General features: G+C 37.4%; 1 protein-coding gene across 6 annotated transcripts in view; it reads right to left on the reverse strand.

Moving 5' to 3' along the window:
• Positions 1–17,459, reverse strand: part of per3 (period circadian clock 3) — a 34,959-nt gene that overhangs the window by 13,647 nt on the left and 3,853 nt on the right. For 3 of the 6 annotated variants that reach the window (XM_058790492.1, XM_058790493.1, XM_058790494.1), the window contains exons 2-16: positions 10,838–11,351; positions 8,191–8,327; positions 6,773–6,891; positions 6,031–6,232; positions 5,858–5,909; positions 5,295–5,434; positions 5,019–5,097; positions 3,349–3,455; positions 3,103–3,259; positions 2,899–3,007; positions 1,963–2,091; positions 1,776–1,884; positions 1,546–1,684; positions 552–688; positions 285–470 (exon numbers count right to left, since the gene is read on the reverse strand). In XM_058790492.1, coding sequence (XP_058646475.1) covers positions 285–470; positions 552–688; positions 1,546–1,684; positions 1,776–1,884; positions 1,963–2,091; positions 2,899–3,007; positions 3,103–3,259; positions 3,349–3,455; positions 5,019–5,097; positions 5,295–5,434; positions 5,858–5,909; positions 6,031–6,232; positions 6,773–6,891; positions 8,191–8,327; positions 10,838–11,184 — 2,149 coding nt within the window. In that variant the 5' untranslated portion in view covers positions 11,185–11,351. Of the gene's footprint in view, positions 1–284; positions 471–551; positions 689–1,545; positions 1,685–1,775; positions 1,885–1,962; positions 2,092–2,898; positions 3,008–3,102; positions 3,260–3,348; positions 3,456–5,018; positions 5,098–5,294; positions 5,435–5,857; positions 5,910–6,030; positions 6,233–6,772; positions 6,892–8,190; positions 8,328–10,501; positions 10,592–10,837; positions 11,352–17,459 lie in introns of those variants that run through there. The other 3 variants (XM_058790496.1, XM_058790495.1, XM_058790497.1) reach the window with 2 other exon arrangements.

The following is a 17,459-nucleotide window of genomic DNA, read 5'->3' on the forward strand; positions in this document are numbered from 1 at the left end:
GAACCCCTGATGTCACATGGATTATTTTACCGATCTCCTTAATACGTTTCTGGACTTGGGAACATTTCAGTTGTATTGCTGTCTATGGGAGGGTCAGAAAGCTCTCAGATTCCATCAAACATATCTTAATTTGTGTTCCGAAGATGAACGAAGGTCTTACGGGTTTGAAACAACATCAGGGTGAGTAATTAATGCCAGAATTTTCATTTTTGGGTGAACTAACCCTTTAAGTATGGTTTAACTGGCCAAACACATTTTGGGTCACTGTATTTGTGTGCGCTCACCTGACTCGGGCTGGGGTACGTGCACTATGGTGCTGCTGTAACTGCACTGACTGGTGACGGACACCACGCTCATGGCTTCTGTGGAGATTGTGATGTCTGTGAGCGGCGCTCCCACCACCGCTGCCGTCGTGGCTGAACACGCAGACACCTGGCTGTCCAGAGCACCGGCGCCCTCGAGTGCAGCTTCTGCAGGAGAAAGACGTCAGAATCTGCGCAGGGTTTTAGGAGGGTACAGAAAGGCTTGGAATGGACTTCGAAGGGTCTTACCGTCTGCGTTCATAGTGTCTTCATGTGCGGCTGTTGTGGGTTTGTCTTCCTCAGACATGGAGGAAGAAGATGATGTAGCTATGGACAAAGATTCACTCTTTCGTTTCAGAGCAGATGTCGCACAGCTCTCCAGATATCTAGAGAAGGAAAAACACAATCCTCCATAAACAGATCACTGGCTACACACAAATGAAAGATAATGTAAAAATATTTTGAATGAAAACTTCTTTCTTTGAATTTCCAAAATAAGAAATTAATATATCTAGTTGATTACTACAGAAAAATGATTGAATTTTCTGGATTATTCAGTAATGAACATTACTACACTGTCTACATTTTTATTATTGTAAATATTGTATTTTAAATTATTTTATTAGTGTAAAAACACTTTCATTTTCCTATAATATGCATTTATTTTTTATCTTATTTGCTCAACGACTCCCAAACGATTCCTTCAACAATTAATTTTTCCAAACCCCTCCTTTGCGTAACGCTAATCTGCGTTCATTGGTCGATTTAATTTAAAGCCGTGTTTGTGAGCTTTTAACGCTAGTGGCACCTAGTGGCAAAGAATGAATCTGCATTTTCATTCAGACCAATGCAAAAATCAAGTTTTCCCAGCTCTGTGCGCAACAAGTGGGCGGCAATATGCTAATGTTTCATGTTGACGTAAGCATGAAACGGCTTGGGATTCATTTAAAAACGACTCGTTTTAATGATTCAGAGTCGACTCTTTCTTTTGAGAGACAATAACTTTATACACGGTGCACTTTCAGATTTAAAACTTTGCAGGATGTTTTCATTCACTTAGAGCTGTTACACACTGCATGAAAGGTAATTTTCAAAAATGCATAATAGGGGCACTTTAATATAATACGTATATTTTATTTCTATGAAAGCCCGTTTCAGTTAGTATATATAGTATTTATATTTAAACTTATGTAATATCTAAAATGGACTGCATATTTAAATTAATGATCAAATTTAACCTCACCTGATGATGCTGTCCACACAGTTGATCTGCTGGTAGGATGGAATGTGTGGCTGTTTCCGCGCTTCTTGTAGAGACTGCTTTAGATGATTTCGAATTCCCAAACCCCGACTAGTGTTAGGATGAACGCCTGCTGCCGCCACTGATGGGAACACACACCGTTCAAATATGATTACTTCAAGGTGAGTTGATGAGCTGACTGAAGACAAATGCAGAAAAGACATACTCCAGACCTGCAGTGGCTGGTCCTAATGGTGTGAGCTTCCTCCGGGAGTCCAGATACGCCTGCTGGCCCCAGTTCTTCACTTTATTGACATCAGCACAAAACTGCTGCAATGTCATCTGAAAGACGAAAGATCCATCGTAAGGTCCAGTCAAACCAACATTCATATGTGACTTTACATGCACATTCAGACATACCGGTTCTCTGTGCGAATCCTCCCAGAGGTTTCCGTTACTGTCGCTGGATGACGCCACACTGATGTAGTGCTCGTGAGAGCCGTTACTACCCAGACTGCCATAGCCACTGGATCCATTATTATGAACCGGCTGTGAGAAATACAGATATGATCAAAACGCAAACCAGCAGCTCAGATGTGCTTGACAACTGTAGTGAAGCCACATATGGAGCAGTGGTATTTTAGGATTCTATTAATATTTTACTATACTAATTTTAGTTTAATTTCTAGTAATTTTGTTACAGTATGTGCTTTCGTAATTTGTTTTAATTTTTGTTCCTTTTAAATATTACAATTTATTTTTTACTAGTTTTAGTTAAATTAAACCATTTAAGTTAAATTATTACAATTATACTAAATTATTATTATTTTTTTTAACCGAGTTAAATCTTTGGCGATTGACTTTAGGTTTTAATAAGTTTATTTTAAAAGCTTTTAAGTATTTTGGGTCTGTTCCTCACACAAAGTCAGCCATGCAAAACTATTCAAAAAAAGTTTAACAAGGATTGGGGTCAGTGAGATTTTTTGATGTTTTTGACAGACTCTTATGCTCACCAAGGGTGCATTTGATTCAAAACACAGTAAAAACTGTAATGTTGTGTAATATTATTAGTTTAAAATAACTGTTTTCTATCTTAGCATATTAAATGTAATTTATTCCAGTGATGCAAAGCTGAATTTTAAGTACTGAATTTTCAACAGCCATAATTTCAGTGTCTGGTGTTGCATGATTTTTGGAGAAAATCGTAATGTATTTTTTTCAGGATTCTTTCATGAAAAGAAAGTTCAAAATAAATTTTTGCTACATTATAAATATCTTTACTGTCACTTTTGAACAACTGGCCTGCAAAAAGCTTGCTAATGTGGCTTGTCCTCTGTGGATTTAGTGATCCCTCACCTGAAGGAAGAGCTTGTAGATCATGGCTTGCAGCTCTTTAACTTCCTCACACATGATCGGCTGCTCGGCTTTACTCCGCGCGGCAAAAACGTCCTCATTCAGAGGTCCACTACAGAGAAGACACAAAAACAAGTGTTTCTGCATGAGCAAACGTCAGTGTTTGGACACACAACACAACTGGCATACTCCTGAGCCGGCGCTTACATGCGAACTTTGTGCCTGCCGATGATGAAGGCCACCTTACGGCTCCAAGGGTTGATGAAGCTGGACCAACTGGAGTCCAGGGTAATGTAGTCGCCATTCTGACACCGAAAGCGGATGGGTGAGTGTTCAAATGGAGGCTGGCCCGCATACTTCACAACTGGAGGGATCAGGAAATTTTTTTTTAAAACCTTATACAAGTCTGATAAAGACTTTACAATGTAGAAAAGTCATAAGAGATGCACGAACTTTTGCGGTGCATGGCCAGCATGAGCAGGCGGTCGTCTGGATGTAGGCAGGTCAGAATTGAGGTACCGATCAGGTCCTGAGGGAGGTAGCCGAGCAAAGGCACCGCACTGAGAACACACACGACCAACTGACACATGAGGAAGAATTTCACAGTAGCTACTTTACCACAAGAAAATGCATTTTTTCAAGTCTTTGCCACTAAAATGCTAGTCTTATGCTATTGATTAAACAGTACAAGCCAGTGTTATTTGTACTGTAAAAGACTTTCAATTCTAGCAAGATATTGAACTAATGTAGCTGATGAACTTAAAACTACTTCATGGTCGAGTGGTTATACAAGGGCTAGCGTAACACCCAGTGAGTACAGCAGAATAAACCTTAATATGAAGCTGCTGGCTGAACATTACTAGTTTATTTGGTAAGTAGCCCTTAAAGACCTAGAAGATTTTTGGGGCACCTGACACACTTGCACTTTTCTTTGTTTTTTAAGACCTATTCTAGCAGTCAGCATCAAGTGCCATTTATCATTATAAACAGGAGAACTTGAAGTTTCAGTCTAGCTAATTTACTGTCCCAATTTTCCTTTTGTTTTCTCTAAGAATGAATGAATTTCCAGAATTTTAAGAAATACGCAAGCAACAATTGGGTGTTTTTTTTTACTGTGTACTCAAACAGAAACTCCTGAAGTTTGGATTTTTTTCTTTAGAAAGTTGTATCTGGGTGTTTTACACTTCCAAATTAAATTTTGTCTACATATAACATTCCCCAAGCAAGTTTTAGCCATTTATTACAATATTGTTATAAGCGCTTTTCAGTGAAAAAACAGGTCTATATAGTTTACTAACAATATAGATGTGTCAATATCTATATAAAAAAAACGTTTAGGGAATAAAGAAAATGGAATCAGTGTTATATAATAAAACACTAAAAAAAAATGACTTTTTTCAGAGAAATACATTTTCAATCTGAGCATGAACAACAAACACAAGTGTGCAGCTAATAGGGAAAACAATTGCACAAATCTTCTGCACACAAAATGAGTGAGAAATATACAGAGTGCAGCAGAAATAAATAGTGAAAATGATCTTTATGGACTATATTATTGTTTACATAATATAAATGGATCGATCTGCTGGCTGTACTCTGCCTCGGAATCGATTTTCACGGGACATTGCCTAGCGACGCAAAGACATGAATTCCAGTGCTTTATCCGATATGTACCGCTGTTTCATCCTTGTTTTTGGTTTGTTTTATGTCAAAGTACTCAGTCGTGTGTTTTTCTGTGCTTTTTCAGAGAGTTCTCTCATGCAAATGTGTTATTTATATTTGTTTTCATGCACGCACAACAGACTTTACTTTCACTTTGCGTTTGTTCAAATTTCCAATGAAACATCGTAAATGGTGGTTCAAAAGACCAAAACCTATGTTTATTGGTTGAATATGGGACAGTTTGAACCAATCTGGGCACGGGGGCGGGACTTAGCGTCAACAATCGTTCCTGTTTGGCTCAGAGGAATGAAATGCATTGGTTTCTTCTGACAAATCAATGTTGTCAAAATGTGATGGCGTAATCACGTACATTACGGAGCCAACAATTTATTATTATAATTTAAACAAATGACCTTTTGCCCAAGCTGCCGATTCCTTTACTAAAGGTCAAAATCACTCACCGGTCATCCACTTCTAAAAAGACACAGCCTGGCGAATGAGTCGTGCTGAATATGCGCTTGTCCATGGGAATGCGAGGAGCTGGAGACAAAGCAACAAGCAAACACACACAAATAAAAGATCATTTGATCAGACAGCCAAGAGTAAAAGCAAAAAAGACATTTCCCTTAACACTAAACTACCAATGCAGAATAACCCAATTTAATTCCGGCATATTGAGGTCATGCGACAACAAAGTACTGTACTACTGTTGGAGAACATGGCGAGGTGAAAGGTACCCTCATATCCTGAGATGATACGCTCGGCCAGGGCCAGACAGCACAGCTCCTCCTCTCCGCTCAATCCCTGAACCTTCAGCAGGTACGGAGTGATCCGGAAAGGACTATAACGCATTTCTCCATCTCTATCCTTCCCTCCTCTGAACACACACATAAAACGTTTAAAAGACACTTAATATTCAGTAATATTATCAGTTTGACTACACTGACAACAGAGAAAACAAATGAGAAAAACAGAACTGGATAATGATACTATTAGCTTCTGTAGAGCTACTTTATAGATGAAATAAGCTTGTGTCATAATTTGATGAACGTTGCACTATTACTGAGTTAAATTTAATCAACGAGCTGAATAATTGTCTTCTGTGGAGCTGCTTTACATTTTGTTATGTAATTGAAGGATTAGTGTCTTGTTTATTATTACTGTGAAGCTGCTTTAAACCAATCTGTATTGTACATAAAGTGCTACATAAATAAATGCGATATATTAATGAGACATATCAGATGAGAATGAGTAATAATGCTGTACAAGGCGCAATTCTGATAAGGTGAAACACACTGACCTGATTCGACAGAAGAAGGACTTGACCTGGGCACATTCAAACAGGACCGCCGCTACAGAGAGGCAAAGAGAAATAGCGTCTTTCATTCTTAAAATTAACAGTTGAATTTTTCAAAGGTGTTTGCATAATTCAATGTATGTGCAATGTCAGTGAAAGCCTCCAGAGCAACTCACTGCTGTCTGTGCCCACGTTCCAGGGCGGCAGTCGCGGTTGCGCTGTGTGCGAGTAAAACACGTTGACGTCCTGATGGTACAGCAGCTCCACAAACTTGGCAGATTCCAGAAACTTCCTCTTGCAGTGAAGCACACTGGAGGCCTGCTCAGACGCGTAAACCACCTTCCCGGAGGCCAGAGAGAAGACCACCACAAACGTGTCCTGAGAACACCACAGAACTCTTGGTGAACTCTTTCCACAGAGACAGCGCTCATTAAAGGAATAGTTCACTCAAAAATGAAAAACTACAAAAACATATTCTGAAATGTAATGTTTTAATATACAAATGAGATATTATCTAATTAAAGATGCACTAATCTGCATACAACTGGAGAACAGAAATCAGAATATTTTATATAGCCACTTTCAAAATTGTTTCATTTTGTTGCCATATTAGAGTGAAATATGTTTACAGAGAAATATGTTTATCTCTTTTTTATTACTTGTATAAATCAGAAAATATTGTCAGAACAAAAGTAAATGATCCATGTTTTAAGGATTAAATGTTGTAAATTAGGCAAATGATATATAAACAAAGTTATTTTAGCATCATCAAGATACTATTATAGTTTTGTTAATATTTTTAATTAAATTTTATATTTGTATTTTATTTTATGTTCTTTTTACATAGTAAAAAATTGACCAGTGAAAACAAACACGGTTTTGCCTGTAGGCTTTGAGAGGAAACTCAGCAGGACGTACGGTGTTTTTCAGTGTGTGTTCTGATGTGATTCCCTCCAGCTCCTCCAGCGTGCACACAGTAGCCTCTCGTCTCTTCTCCAGTCCGCTGCTCATTAGTAAGTTGTAGTACTCACTGTTTGCTGCAGGGGGCGGCAGAGGAAGAGTAAAAATGAGCCAAGAGGGAGAGCCACAATCTTCTAGTTAATCAGTGTTTGGCTTAAACAGCAGAGCAGGTGGCTCACAAGAGACCATGCCAGATATTACAACACCAGACAGAAGAACTACTGGGAAATTTCACACTGCATTACATCACAGACTGTATAATGACATTTATTTCAAGTGATGGTAAACAAAAATAAGCAGAAAAATAAACCCATATAGGCACTGCATTATTTTTATTTATGATAAAAAAATGTATGATAAAATATACAAAACAGATTTTGTATTTTGTAGAACTTGCAGCAAACCTATTGAGCAACAAGTTATGTCATAAAACCTAATCAAATAGGCCAAAAGAAGCTTATGTGCATGTAAAAATATGAACTTGCTGTAATTTGTGGCAAAATCAGTATATTTTAGTTAGTTAGTTATAAATAAATAAAATGATAAATCTGTGATGTTTTAGCAGATTTCTTTGCATTTTCAAATTCATTTTTTTCCAAGTGATAACTGTAATCTATAGCACTTTCTTCATGCATATCAGAAAATTTGTTGTTTGCACAACCATACATTATTTCAGCTCACGTTAAGAAGCTAATGAGTGCAAACAAATGAGTGCTAAAAATATATCAACCATGCATGATTCAGTAGAAAATTCCTTGTGTTTTGGTGACTGGATGTTTATCGTAGCAACAGTATCATCAGACATCTGTTGTGGTTCACTGAGGGCAACATTATAAACTTGAAGATTAAAGATATTTTATTTTTATTAGAGATGTTTGTATTTTTCTTTTCTATTAAATGCCCATAATAAAATTTTTACGTGATAAAGAATAAAATAAAATAAAAACAAAACAAAATAATAAAACAAAAATAAAAACAAAATAATAAAATAAAATAATTTCTATCTCTTTGGTTTATTTAGTTTACTATAACATTTACTAAAATAGCCCAAGTGTTCAAAGCATAACGTTTTGAATGTCTGCCCTTGCTGAACCATGGCAGATGTTCGGATTCTGTTCCTACTATGAGAATCTATACCCCAAAAAACAGGAAATACATCTCTGCCACATTCCAGAGAGTTGAGTTTCACGATTACTGAACGACATGATGACCTCACGCAGAAACTAGAAGCATCTGCCCACTTCATCTCAATACAGGCGTTACACTGTAAAACATAAGGACTCGCCCTTCCTGCAGCCGCAGCTGTTACATAATCACAGACGCTCTGCTGTGGCTCTGAATGTGTGTTGCAATCGCTCATGTGTGCGTGTTTATACCTTGTACTTGTTTGACACACTTCAGTGCGTAGTTCAGTGCCTCTACAGTACTGGCTTTACTGCGTCTTCTCTTCTCAGATGGCAGCCGTTTCTTCATCTCCTGCACCGTTTGCATCATCTCTAGGTGCGTCTTCTCACTGCACATGCACATATTTGTTTTCATTCACATTTTCATATTTATTTGAATTTTTTAACCTAATATCAATTAATTATAATGAAAGCCCATTTCTGCCACTTAAGAAAAAAGAAAAAATCAAAATGATGACAAAAAGTTATATTAAGTACGGTAATAAAAATCATCTGAAATTATTTGAAAAGTAATTAAGACTTTTTGTGTCATAATTATGGGGTTTTTATCTAATAAATTTGTTTTTTTTGGGGGAGAGGGGGGGGGGGGCTTTATGCCTTTTTTTGAGAGTTGAGAGCAGACATGAAAGTATTGGGTGGAGAGATCGGCAAAGGACCTCGAGACGGGAATCGAACTCGGGTCACCTTGAGCACAGTTGTGCTATATGTTGACGCACTAACCAATAGGCTATCGGCGCTGACAAATAATTATACATTATTGTACATTTTTCTCATAACTGATGTATGTAAATTCTGACTTTTAATGTAATAATTATCATAAAAATAATTTTAACTTAGCAACTTATTATGACTATTTATTTCAGAATTATGATTTAACAAAGCATTAATTAAATCAAAATTAAAATCAACTGCGGGCGGGAGATCGTTTTCCTATTTAGTGCCCAAACTCTGGAACAATCAACGCTGTTCGGGAGGCAGACACACTCTGTCAGTTTAAATCTAGATTAAAGACCCAACTCTTAACCTGGTTTACACATAATACACTATCGTATTTCTATAATTAAAATCCGTTAAAGGATTGTTAGGCTGCATTAATTAGGTCAACCGGAACCGGGAACACTTGCCAAACACCCGATGTACTTGTTACATCATTAGAAGAATGGCATCTACACTAATATTAGTCTGTTTCTTTCTTATTCCGAGGTCACCGTAGCCACCAGATCCAGTCCGTATCCAGATCAGATGGTGGATCAGCACCTAGAGACGACCTCTACAGCCCTGAACGTCAGCGGAGATCAGGACACCTAGCTGAGCTCCAGAGACTGATCCCCAGTGAAGACCTCGTCTCCTAGACGGCCATCGAGACAAGACCACAGGAACCAGATGAGTCCTTTGCACAATCTGAGTCTGCTGCAGCCTAGATTTAAACTGCTGATTTTGTCTGGCCAGAGGAGAATGAAAGTATTTCGACACACTATGTCCCCGTCTAAATACTGTAAAGCTGATGTAAAGCCACCCATCTTTATATCAAGCTGATGTAAAGCTGCATTGACACAATTTGCATTGTTAAAAGCACTATACAAATAATAGTGACTTATTGTGGCGAATATTTCTAATAATTATCACTTTTAAACCTTTTGTCAATTTCTCTCATAATTGACTTAGTGTATCAATTAATTTCATAGTCATAATCATGCCGTAAAAAGTCAACTTTTAATGTCATAGATTTTTATCTCATAAAAAGTCATAATTATGACATAAAATCAACTTTCAATGTTATAAGTACGACTTTCTCTCATAATTTCAACTTTTTATGTCAGAATTATGATTTAAAAAAAGCATGATTTTATGTGGTGAAAGTTTCTAAGATAATTATGACTTTTTTGCCTAGTAATTTCAATTTTTAATCTCATAAAAAGTCATAATTATGACATAAAATCAACTTTCAATGTTACAAGTGTGACTTTCTCATAATTTCAACTATGTCAGAATTATGATTTTAGCAAAGCATGATTTTGTTATGTGGTGAAAATTTCTATGAGAATTGTGACTTTTTTACCTCGTAATTTCAACTTTTTCTCTATTTATCTTATAATTGACTTAGTGTGTCAATTTCGGCTTTTAATCTCATAAAAAGTCATAATTATGACAAACACATTTCACCTTTTAAATGTCACAATAATGACCTTTTATTTACTTATTTCTATATTTATTTTTCTTATTGGTTAAACAAAGCAGGGTTTGTTTTCTTATGTGGCAGAATTGGGCTTCCATAACAATAATAACTATATGGGTGTAGAAATTTTTTGAAAAGTGAAGGGACTTTTATACACATAATATAAATAGTTACATTAACATTTGATTTCAACACTAGCTAGTTTCATCCTTTACAACTGAACTTTTTTTGTTTGTTTGTGTTTTGCATGCATCTTTCTTTACAATAAATAACACTTTGCTATCCATTTCGTATCTAATACAACAATATTTTTAAGTGTTCAAATACTTTTTAAGAGCACTGTATGATCCTTGACATTAATGCATATCTGCCAATATTAATGGCTGGATGATGGACGAACCAGTGGCAGATTTTGAGCTGAAGACACAAAGAGATGAAGAAGAACTTGATTTAACCAGAAGTCTAATATTACACACAAAATGCATACAGCTGGTCTAGAAGACCGTTTCAATTAGCACTGCGCTTTCAAAGATGTCTTAAAACTTTTTAATCGGGAAGAAAGAACACACTCAAACGGACTTGCTAACGTCCACTACTCACGATTAGGGGTTTGTTCAAATCCCAAACCCTCAGCATGAGCACTAATAATAGTGATTGTTGTACCTCTTGGTGCTTCCTGATCCCATGGTGCTTCCAGGGCTGCAATTGGCCGAGGAGTGATGATGTCGTGACCCACCGCTGCTGTCATTTCCGCTGCTGGAGTCGTGGCTGCTGTTCATGTCCACATCCTCGTGTGTCTGCTCTCCTCCGCTCTCCTCACACCCCGCTGAGCTTTCCCCTCTACTGGTTCTTCCTCGCTGCTCCTCAGCCTCCTCCTCCTCACCTGAACCGGATCCGGTTCCGCTGGTCCCAGGGTCCTGCCCAGTTTGGTCCGTCTGCTCCGCACGCTTGCTGGAGCCTGGAGAAGAGTTCTCCTCTTCTCCATCGGGATAGCCGTTTCCTCCCGGCATTCCCTGCTGCAAGTTCTTCTCCGACCGCTGCCCACCTCTACTGAAGCTCTGGTCCGCAATCTAGATGCTCCGCTGTTTTTTTCCACATCAACAATGAAGGTCTATAGAGAAATCCATGAAGATGATGTTTTACTAGATGCTTACGCAAGAGTCTTCCATTGAAAGAACTGCAAAAGAAACAGATAAATGTCAAAACCACAAATAAAGTGTGTGTGTGTGTATTTTGAAATTATATATACACACAGTCATGTGACAGAGTTAGGACACCCTTTTGAATTCCACGGTTTTCTGTATCAGAACAAAATTTTTAAAAAATCTGGTCCTTGGCAGGTTTTAAACAGATCTACAGCTGGTCTGGAGCCTTCAGGTGTGTGTTAACACAATGCCAAGGAGGTAAGACATCAGTAATCATCTTAGAGAAGCAACTGTTGCTGCCATCACTCTGGGAAGAGTAATACGGCCATTTCTAAACAATGTGAAGTCCATCATTCTACACTGAGGAAGATTATTCACTAGTGGAAGACATTCAAAACAGACACCAATCCTCCCAGTAGGGGACGTCCCAGCAAATTCACCCCAAGATCAGACCATGCAACTCTCAAGAAATGGCAGACAACCCAAGAACGTCACTGCAGACTCTACGGGCCTCAGTTAACATGTTAAATAATAAAATTCATGACAGTACAGTTAGAAAAATACGGGACAAATATGGCATGTTTGGAAGGCTTGCCAGAAGAAAGCTTCTTCTATCTAAAAAAAAAGCATGGAAGCACGGTTTAGGTTTGCAAAGTTGCATCTGAACAGACCATGAGTCTTCTAGAACAATATCCTTTGAACAGGTGAGACCAAAGTGGAGATGTTTGGTCATACTGCACAGCAGCACGTTTGGTGAAAACCTAACAAGCACATCAGCACAAACACCTCATACCAAAAGTCACACATGCTGGTGGAGGACTGATGATTTTGTGCTTGTTTTGTAGCCACAGGACCTGGGCACCTCACAGTCATTGAGTTGACCATGAACTCCTCTTTATACCAAAGTATTCTAGAGTCAAGTGTGAGGACATCTGTCCGACAGCTAAAGTTGGGCCAAAATTGGACAACGATCCCAAGCACACCAGCAAATCTACAACAGAACAGAATCAAGGTTCTGCGATAGCCCAGTCATAGTCCAGAGCTCATCCTGACTGAAATCACGTGGTGAGAACTGTGTATAAACAAATGCCTGCAAACCTCAATAAACTGGAGTAACGTTGTAAAGACGAGTCAGCCAAAACTCCTCCAGAACGATGTGAGAGACTGATAAAGTCACAGAGAATATGATTACTGAAGTTATTACTGTTAAAAGTGGAGCTACAGGCAATTGAATCATAGGGTGTCCTAACTTTGTCACACATGGCTTTTCCATCTTGGCTTTGTTTTTGTTCAATAAATAATGACACTGTGCGATATGTCATGTGATCATCAAAAAGTTGATTTATTTCACTAATTCCATTCAAAAAGTGAAACTTGTATATTATATTCATTCATTACACACAGACTGATATATTTCAAATGTTTATTTCTTTTAATTTTGATGATTAGAGCTTACAGCTCATGAAAGTCAAAAATCAGTATCTCAAAATATTAGAATATTACTTAAGACCAATACAAAGAAAGGATTTTTAGAAATCTTGGCCAACTGAAAAGTATGAAAATTAAAAGTATGAGCATGTACAGCACTCAATACTTAGTTGGGGCTCCTTTTGCCTGAATTACTGCAGCAATGCGGCGTGGCATGGAGTCGATCAGTCTGTGGCACTGCTCAGGTGTTATGAGAGCCCAGGTTGCTCTGATAGTGGCCTTCAGCTCTTCTGCATTGTTGGGTCTGGCATATCGCATCTTCCTCTTCACAGTACCCCATAGATTTTCTATGGGGTTAAGGTCAGGCGAGTTTGCTGGCCAATTAAGAACAGGGATACCATGGTCCTTAAACCAGATACTGGTTGCTTTGGCACTGTGTGCAGGTGCCAAGTCCTGTTGGAAAATGAAATCTGCATCTCCATAAAGTTGGTCAGCAGCAGGAAGCATGAAGTGCTCTAACACTTCCTGGTATACGGCTGCGTTGACCTTGGACCTCAGAAAACACAGTGGACCAACACCAGCAGATGACATGGCACCCCAAACCATCCCTGACTGTGGAAACTTTACACTGGACCTCAAGCAACGTGGATTGTGTGCCTCTCCTCTCTTCCTCCAAACTCTGGGACCCTGATATCCAAAGGAAATTCAAAATTTACTTTCATCAGAGAACATAACTTTGGACCACTCAGCAGCAGTCCAGTCCTTTTTGTCTTTAGCCCAGGTGAGACGCTTCTGACGCTGTCTGTTGTTCAAGAGTGGCTCAATGCGACAGCTGAAACCCATGTCTTGCATACGTCTGTGCGTAGTGGTTCTTGAAGCACTGACTCTAGCTGCAGTCCACTCTTTGTGAATCTCCCCCACATTTTTGAATGGGTTTTGTTTCACAATCCTCTCCAGGGTGCGGTTATCCCTATTGCTTGTACACTTTTTTTCTACCACATCTTTTCCTTCCCTTCACCTCTCTATTAATGTGCTTGGACACAGAGCTCTGTGAGCAGCCAGCCTCTTTTGCAATGACCTTTTGTGTCTTGCCCTCCTTGTGCAACGTGTCAATGGTCGTCTTTTGGACAACTGTCAAGTCAGCAGTCTTCCACATGATTGTGTAGCCTACAGAACTAGACTGAGAGACCATTTAAAGGCCTTTGCAGGTGTTTGAGTTAATTAGCTGATTAGAGTGTGGCACCAGGTGTCTTCAATATTGAGCCTTTTCACAATATTCTAATTTTCTGAGATACTGAATTTGGGATTTTCCTTAGTTGTCAGTTATAATCATCAAAATTAAAAGAAATAAACATTTTAAATATATCAGTCTGTGTGTAATGAATGAATATAATATACAAGTTTCACTTTTTGAATGGAATTAGTGAAATAAATCAACTTTTTGATGATATTCTAATTATATGACCAGCACCTGTATATACACACACACACACACACACACACACATACACACTAGGGGTCGACCGATTATCGGCGCCGATATTAAGCATTTTTATGATTATCGGTATCGGTCATTTTCAAAACCGATGTGCCGATAAAATTATTTAATTTTGAAACGCGCTATGGCTCTGATGCAGCCTGTCAGAACTCACCACTCTGTGGCCTAGAGCAGTCTCCGCCCACCGCACATCTGATTTGTTGGGAGTCACGAATCAGACCAATCAATGTAGAAGACTATGGCACTTGCTACAGTTTCAGTGATCATCACGCATCAGTTGTCTCTCAAAGGCAGCAGCAGACGTTGCTCAAGTTTCAATAAATCACAATCCACTACACTGAAGTTGCAAAACACCTCAATATTATCTATTTGGTTTCCGCGATGGGGAAAACGCAGACGGAATTGCAGAATCCAGTCATATAAAGGGAATTTACTGTATAACGGGGAGTCACGGAGTTCGTCAAAGTTTGGATGAATTAAACAAAAGTAGGTCAGTACACTTAAATCGACTTGCGCTATGGACTAGTATCTGTAATTATTAAGCTGCAAAAAGACTTATTTAAATGACGCGCGGTTTATACACACACACACACACACACACACACACTGAAGTGCTCGACGCTCGCGGTGTTTTCAGCATCTGCCGTCTCACTAAATGAGGACATAAATACATGAACAACATCCCCAGAACTGCTCTGAGAGTTGCTTCATGAGCATTTGACCATTTCATTTGAGTAAAACGATTGTCATATCATATACATAGGCTATACAGAAACTTAAGAGGTCCTCATGGCAGCCCGTCAAAATAAAAGTTCGGTTTATCTACTACTACAACAACAACAACTTCTGTTTAAAAGAATATTCACACAATCCGCTATTTCTTCCTTGTTTTAATTTTAATGGTAAACCCATTTGTTTGCCAAAAAATTTTGTTTAACTCTCATTTGATTAAAAGATAACTGAAATTAATGTTTTATGGCTTCATTTGAACTGCACTGTAAATTAAAACTAATCGAAATTACTGTCACATAGGCTAAGATACTGTCACATAGGCCAAGATTAGGACGACATAAATTGTGACATTTCAATAGGCTATTGAACCAAGTGTGCCTATAACAGGCTATTAGTGTTATAGTTTAATTAAAATAGTTGCAGTCTTCTTCACAACTTCTACAATGGAGCTATGAAGACAATTAAATTATTTACACTTATTATATTATAATTATGAGAGGTTATGCTATTACACATACATTTCTAACATGTAAATTATTGAAGCCAAATACTTACATTTCCCCAAGCTGTTTAGCTATAGTACAGTATTCATAGGCTTAATCATGAAGCATGCAGTGGCCCCACTTTTAACTCTCTCTTTATATTACCCTTATTGTATATGGATGTATGGAGGATGACAAGAGTAAGAAGTGCAATCAACACCAGGGAAGGCAGTTTTTGTCAGAGCCCTTGTTATTCTTAATTTTGACATTCATTTTCATTTTTACATCAGACATAATATATCGGTTAAAAATATTGGTTATCGGTCCACTTGGTCTGTAATAATCGGTATCGGCACTGAAAAACACATATCGGCCGACCCCTAATACACACACAGATAACTCCAGATCCTTTTCAAAAATCATGGTTTTTATTATGTTATCATGTTTTTTTAATTGTGTTAGTTAGCTGTATTTTTTTAGTTATTTTTTAATTTAATCAAAATAACCCAACTGCAGTTTGATTGAGATTAATTGGTATGCACAATGAAAAAACATGATTTTTGAGAATTGTTAAAAATGGAGTTATCCGTTTTTGCAAATGAACTCTTCATATATATATATATATATATATATTATATTTTCAATAATATTTACATTTAGTATATTTTTAATGAGATTTTAATGTACAGTAATTTAAACTAAAGATATTTACATTGTCCAAAATATATACTTTTTTCTTGCCCCTTTTCATAATATATTTTAGCATTTGAAGCTCTAAACATTTAATTTTCAATTTGGGAAATATGCCTTCTTCAGCTGTGCCGTTTACAACATATATTAATTGAAATATAATTTGACCATGGTACATCAATATACTTTTTAAAGCTCTGAATATATTGCGGGAGGTTACCTACACAAGAAAACAACACATTCACAACATCACATCTCATTAGCTACTGGAATTATTGTATCATGGGGTGTTGTTATGCACATGCAGCATAAGATGTCCAAGTGTGAACATAATCATATCAAAACCACACAAAAGCGATGGTGTCATCAATCCTCAGACAAAAAGATTCATAACACATATTATACAACTGTCTGGCTTTATTCAGGATGCTAATGTTACACACTCTTAAACGAGTCCTAACAGTTACATTTAGGGTTAGTACAGCTAAATATTTTACATACTTTTATTGGTCATCTTTGTCTAAAGTGCCAAGTACAAGTGTTTTACACAATAATGACATTTTTTAACCGATAACCTTCAGACTGCATTTTTTTTATTTTTGCAGATAACTTGTATTATTTGACTGGCAAAAACTGTAAGTCTGATTACTTGTATAAGTATGCACCAAAGTTTAATATTTCAGGTAATGGATTTGTTCTGGCTTCGCAAACATCACTAGATACCAGGCCAGATCATTTAAATACATTTTTTTGTGCCTGTTACGGTGTTGACGTCACACTTTCTCTATTGTAGGGTAGTGACCTGTCTGTGTAATGACTGCTGCCGTTTATACAGAGACTCTGACGCAGTCATTCTCAAAATAGGCCGTGTCAGAGTAGGACTGGGTCAGTATTAAAACTTTAAAACACACAGGATTCGATTAGAAATGGTCCAACGTTACAGTTTTTTGTACTATAACATGAGTTCTAAGCAGGCTTTTTATAGTTAACTAAACCTGAAACCAAAAATCTAATTTTGTTACTTGAAATAAAATAAACATTAACTGAAATAAAACAAAATATATTTAAATTTAGTTTATCCTGATGTACAAAAATAAAACTGTATAAACTATATAGACATATATATATATATATACACATACATACACACACACATATACATGCATACATACACATACACACTTGTATATGTATGTATGTATGTGTGTGTGTGTGTGTGTATGCATGTATGTATATATATATAATACACATATGTGACCCTGGACCACAAAACCAGTCTTAAGTGTAAATTTTTCGAAATTGAGATTTCA

This window comes from Onychostoma macrolepis, chromosome 11 (genome assembly GCF_012432095.1).
Source record: "Onychostoma macrolepis isolate SWU-2019 chromosome 11, ASM1243209v1, whole genome shotgun sequence".
NCBI classification, from domain to species: domain Eukaryota; kingdom Metazoa; phylum Chordata; class Actinopteri; order Cypriniformes; family Cyprinidae; genus Onychostoma; species Onychostoma macrolepis.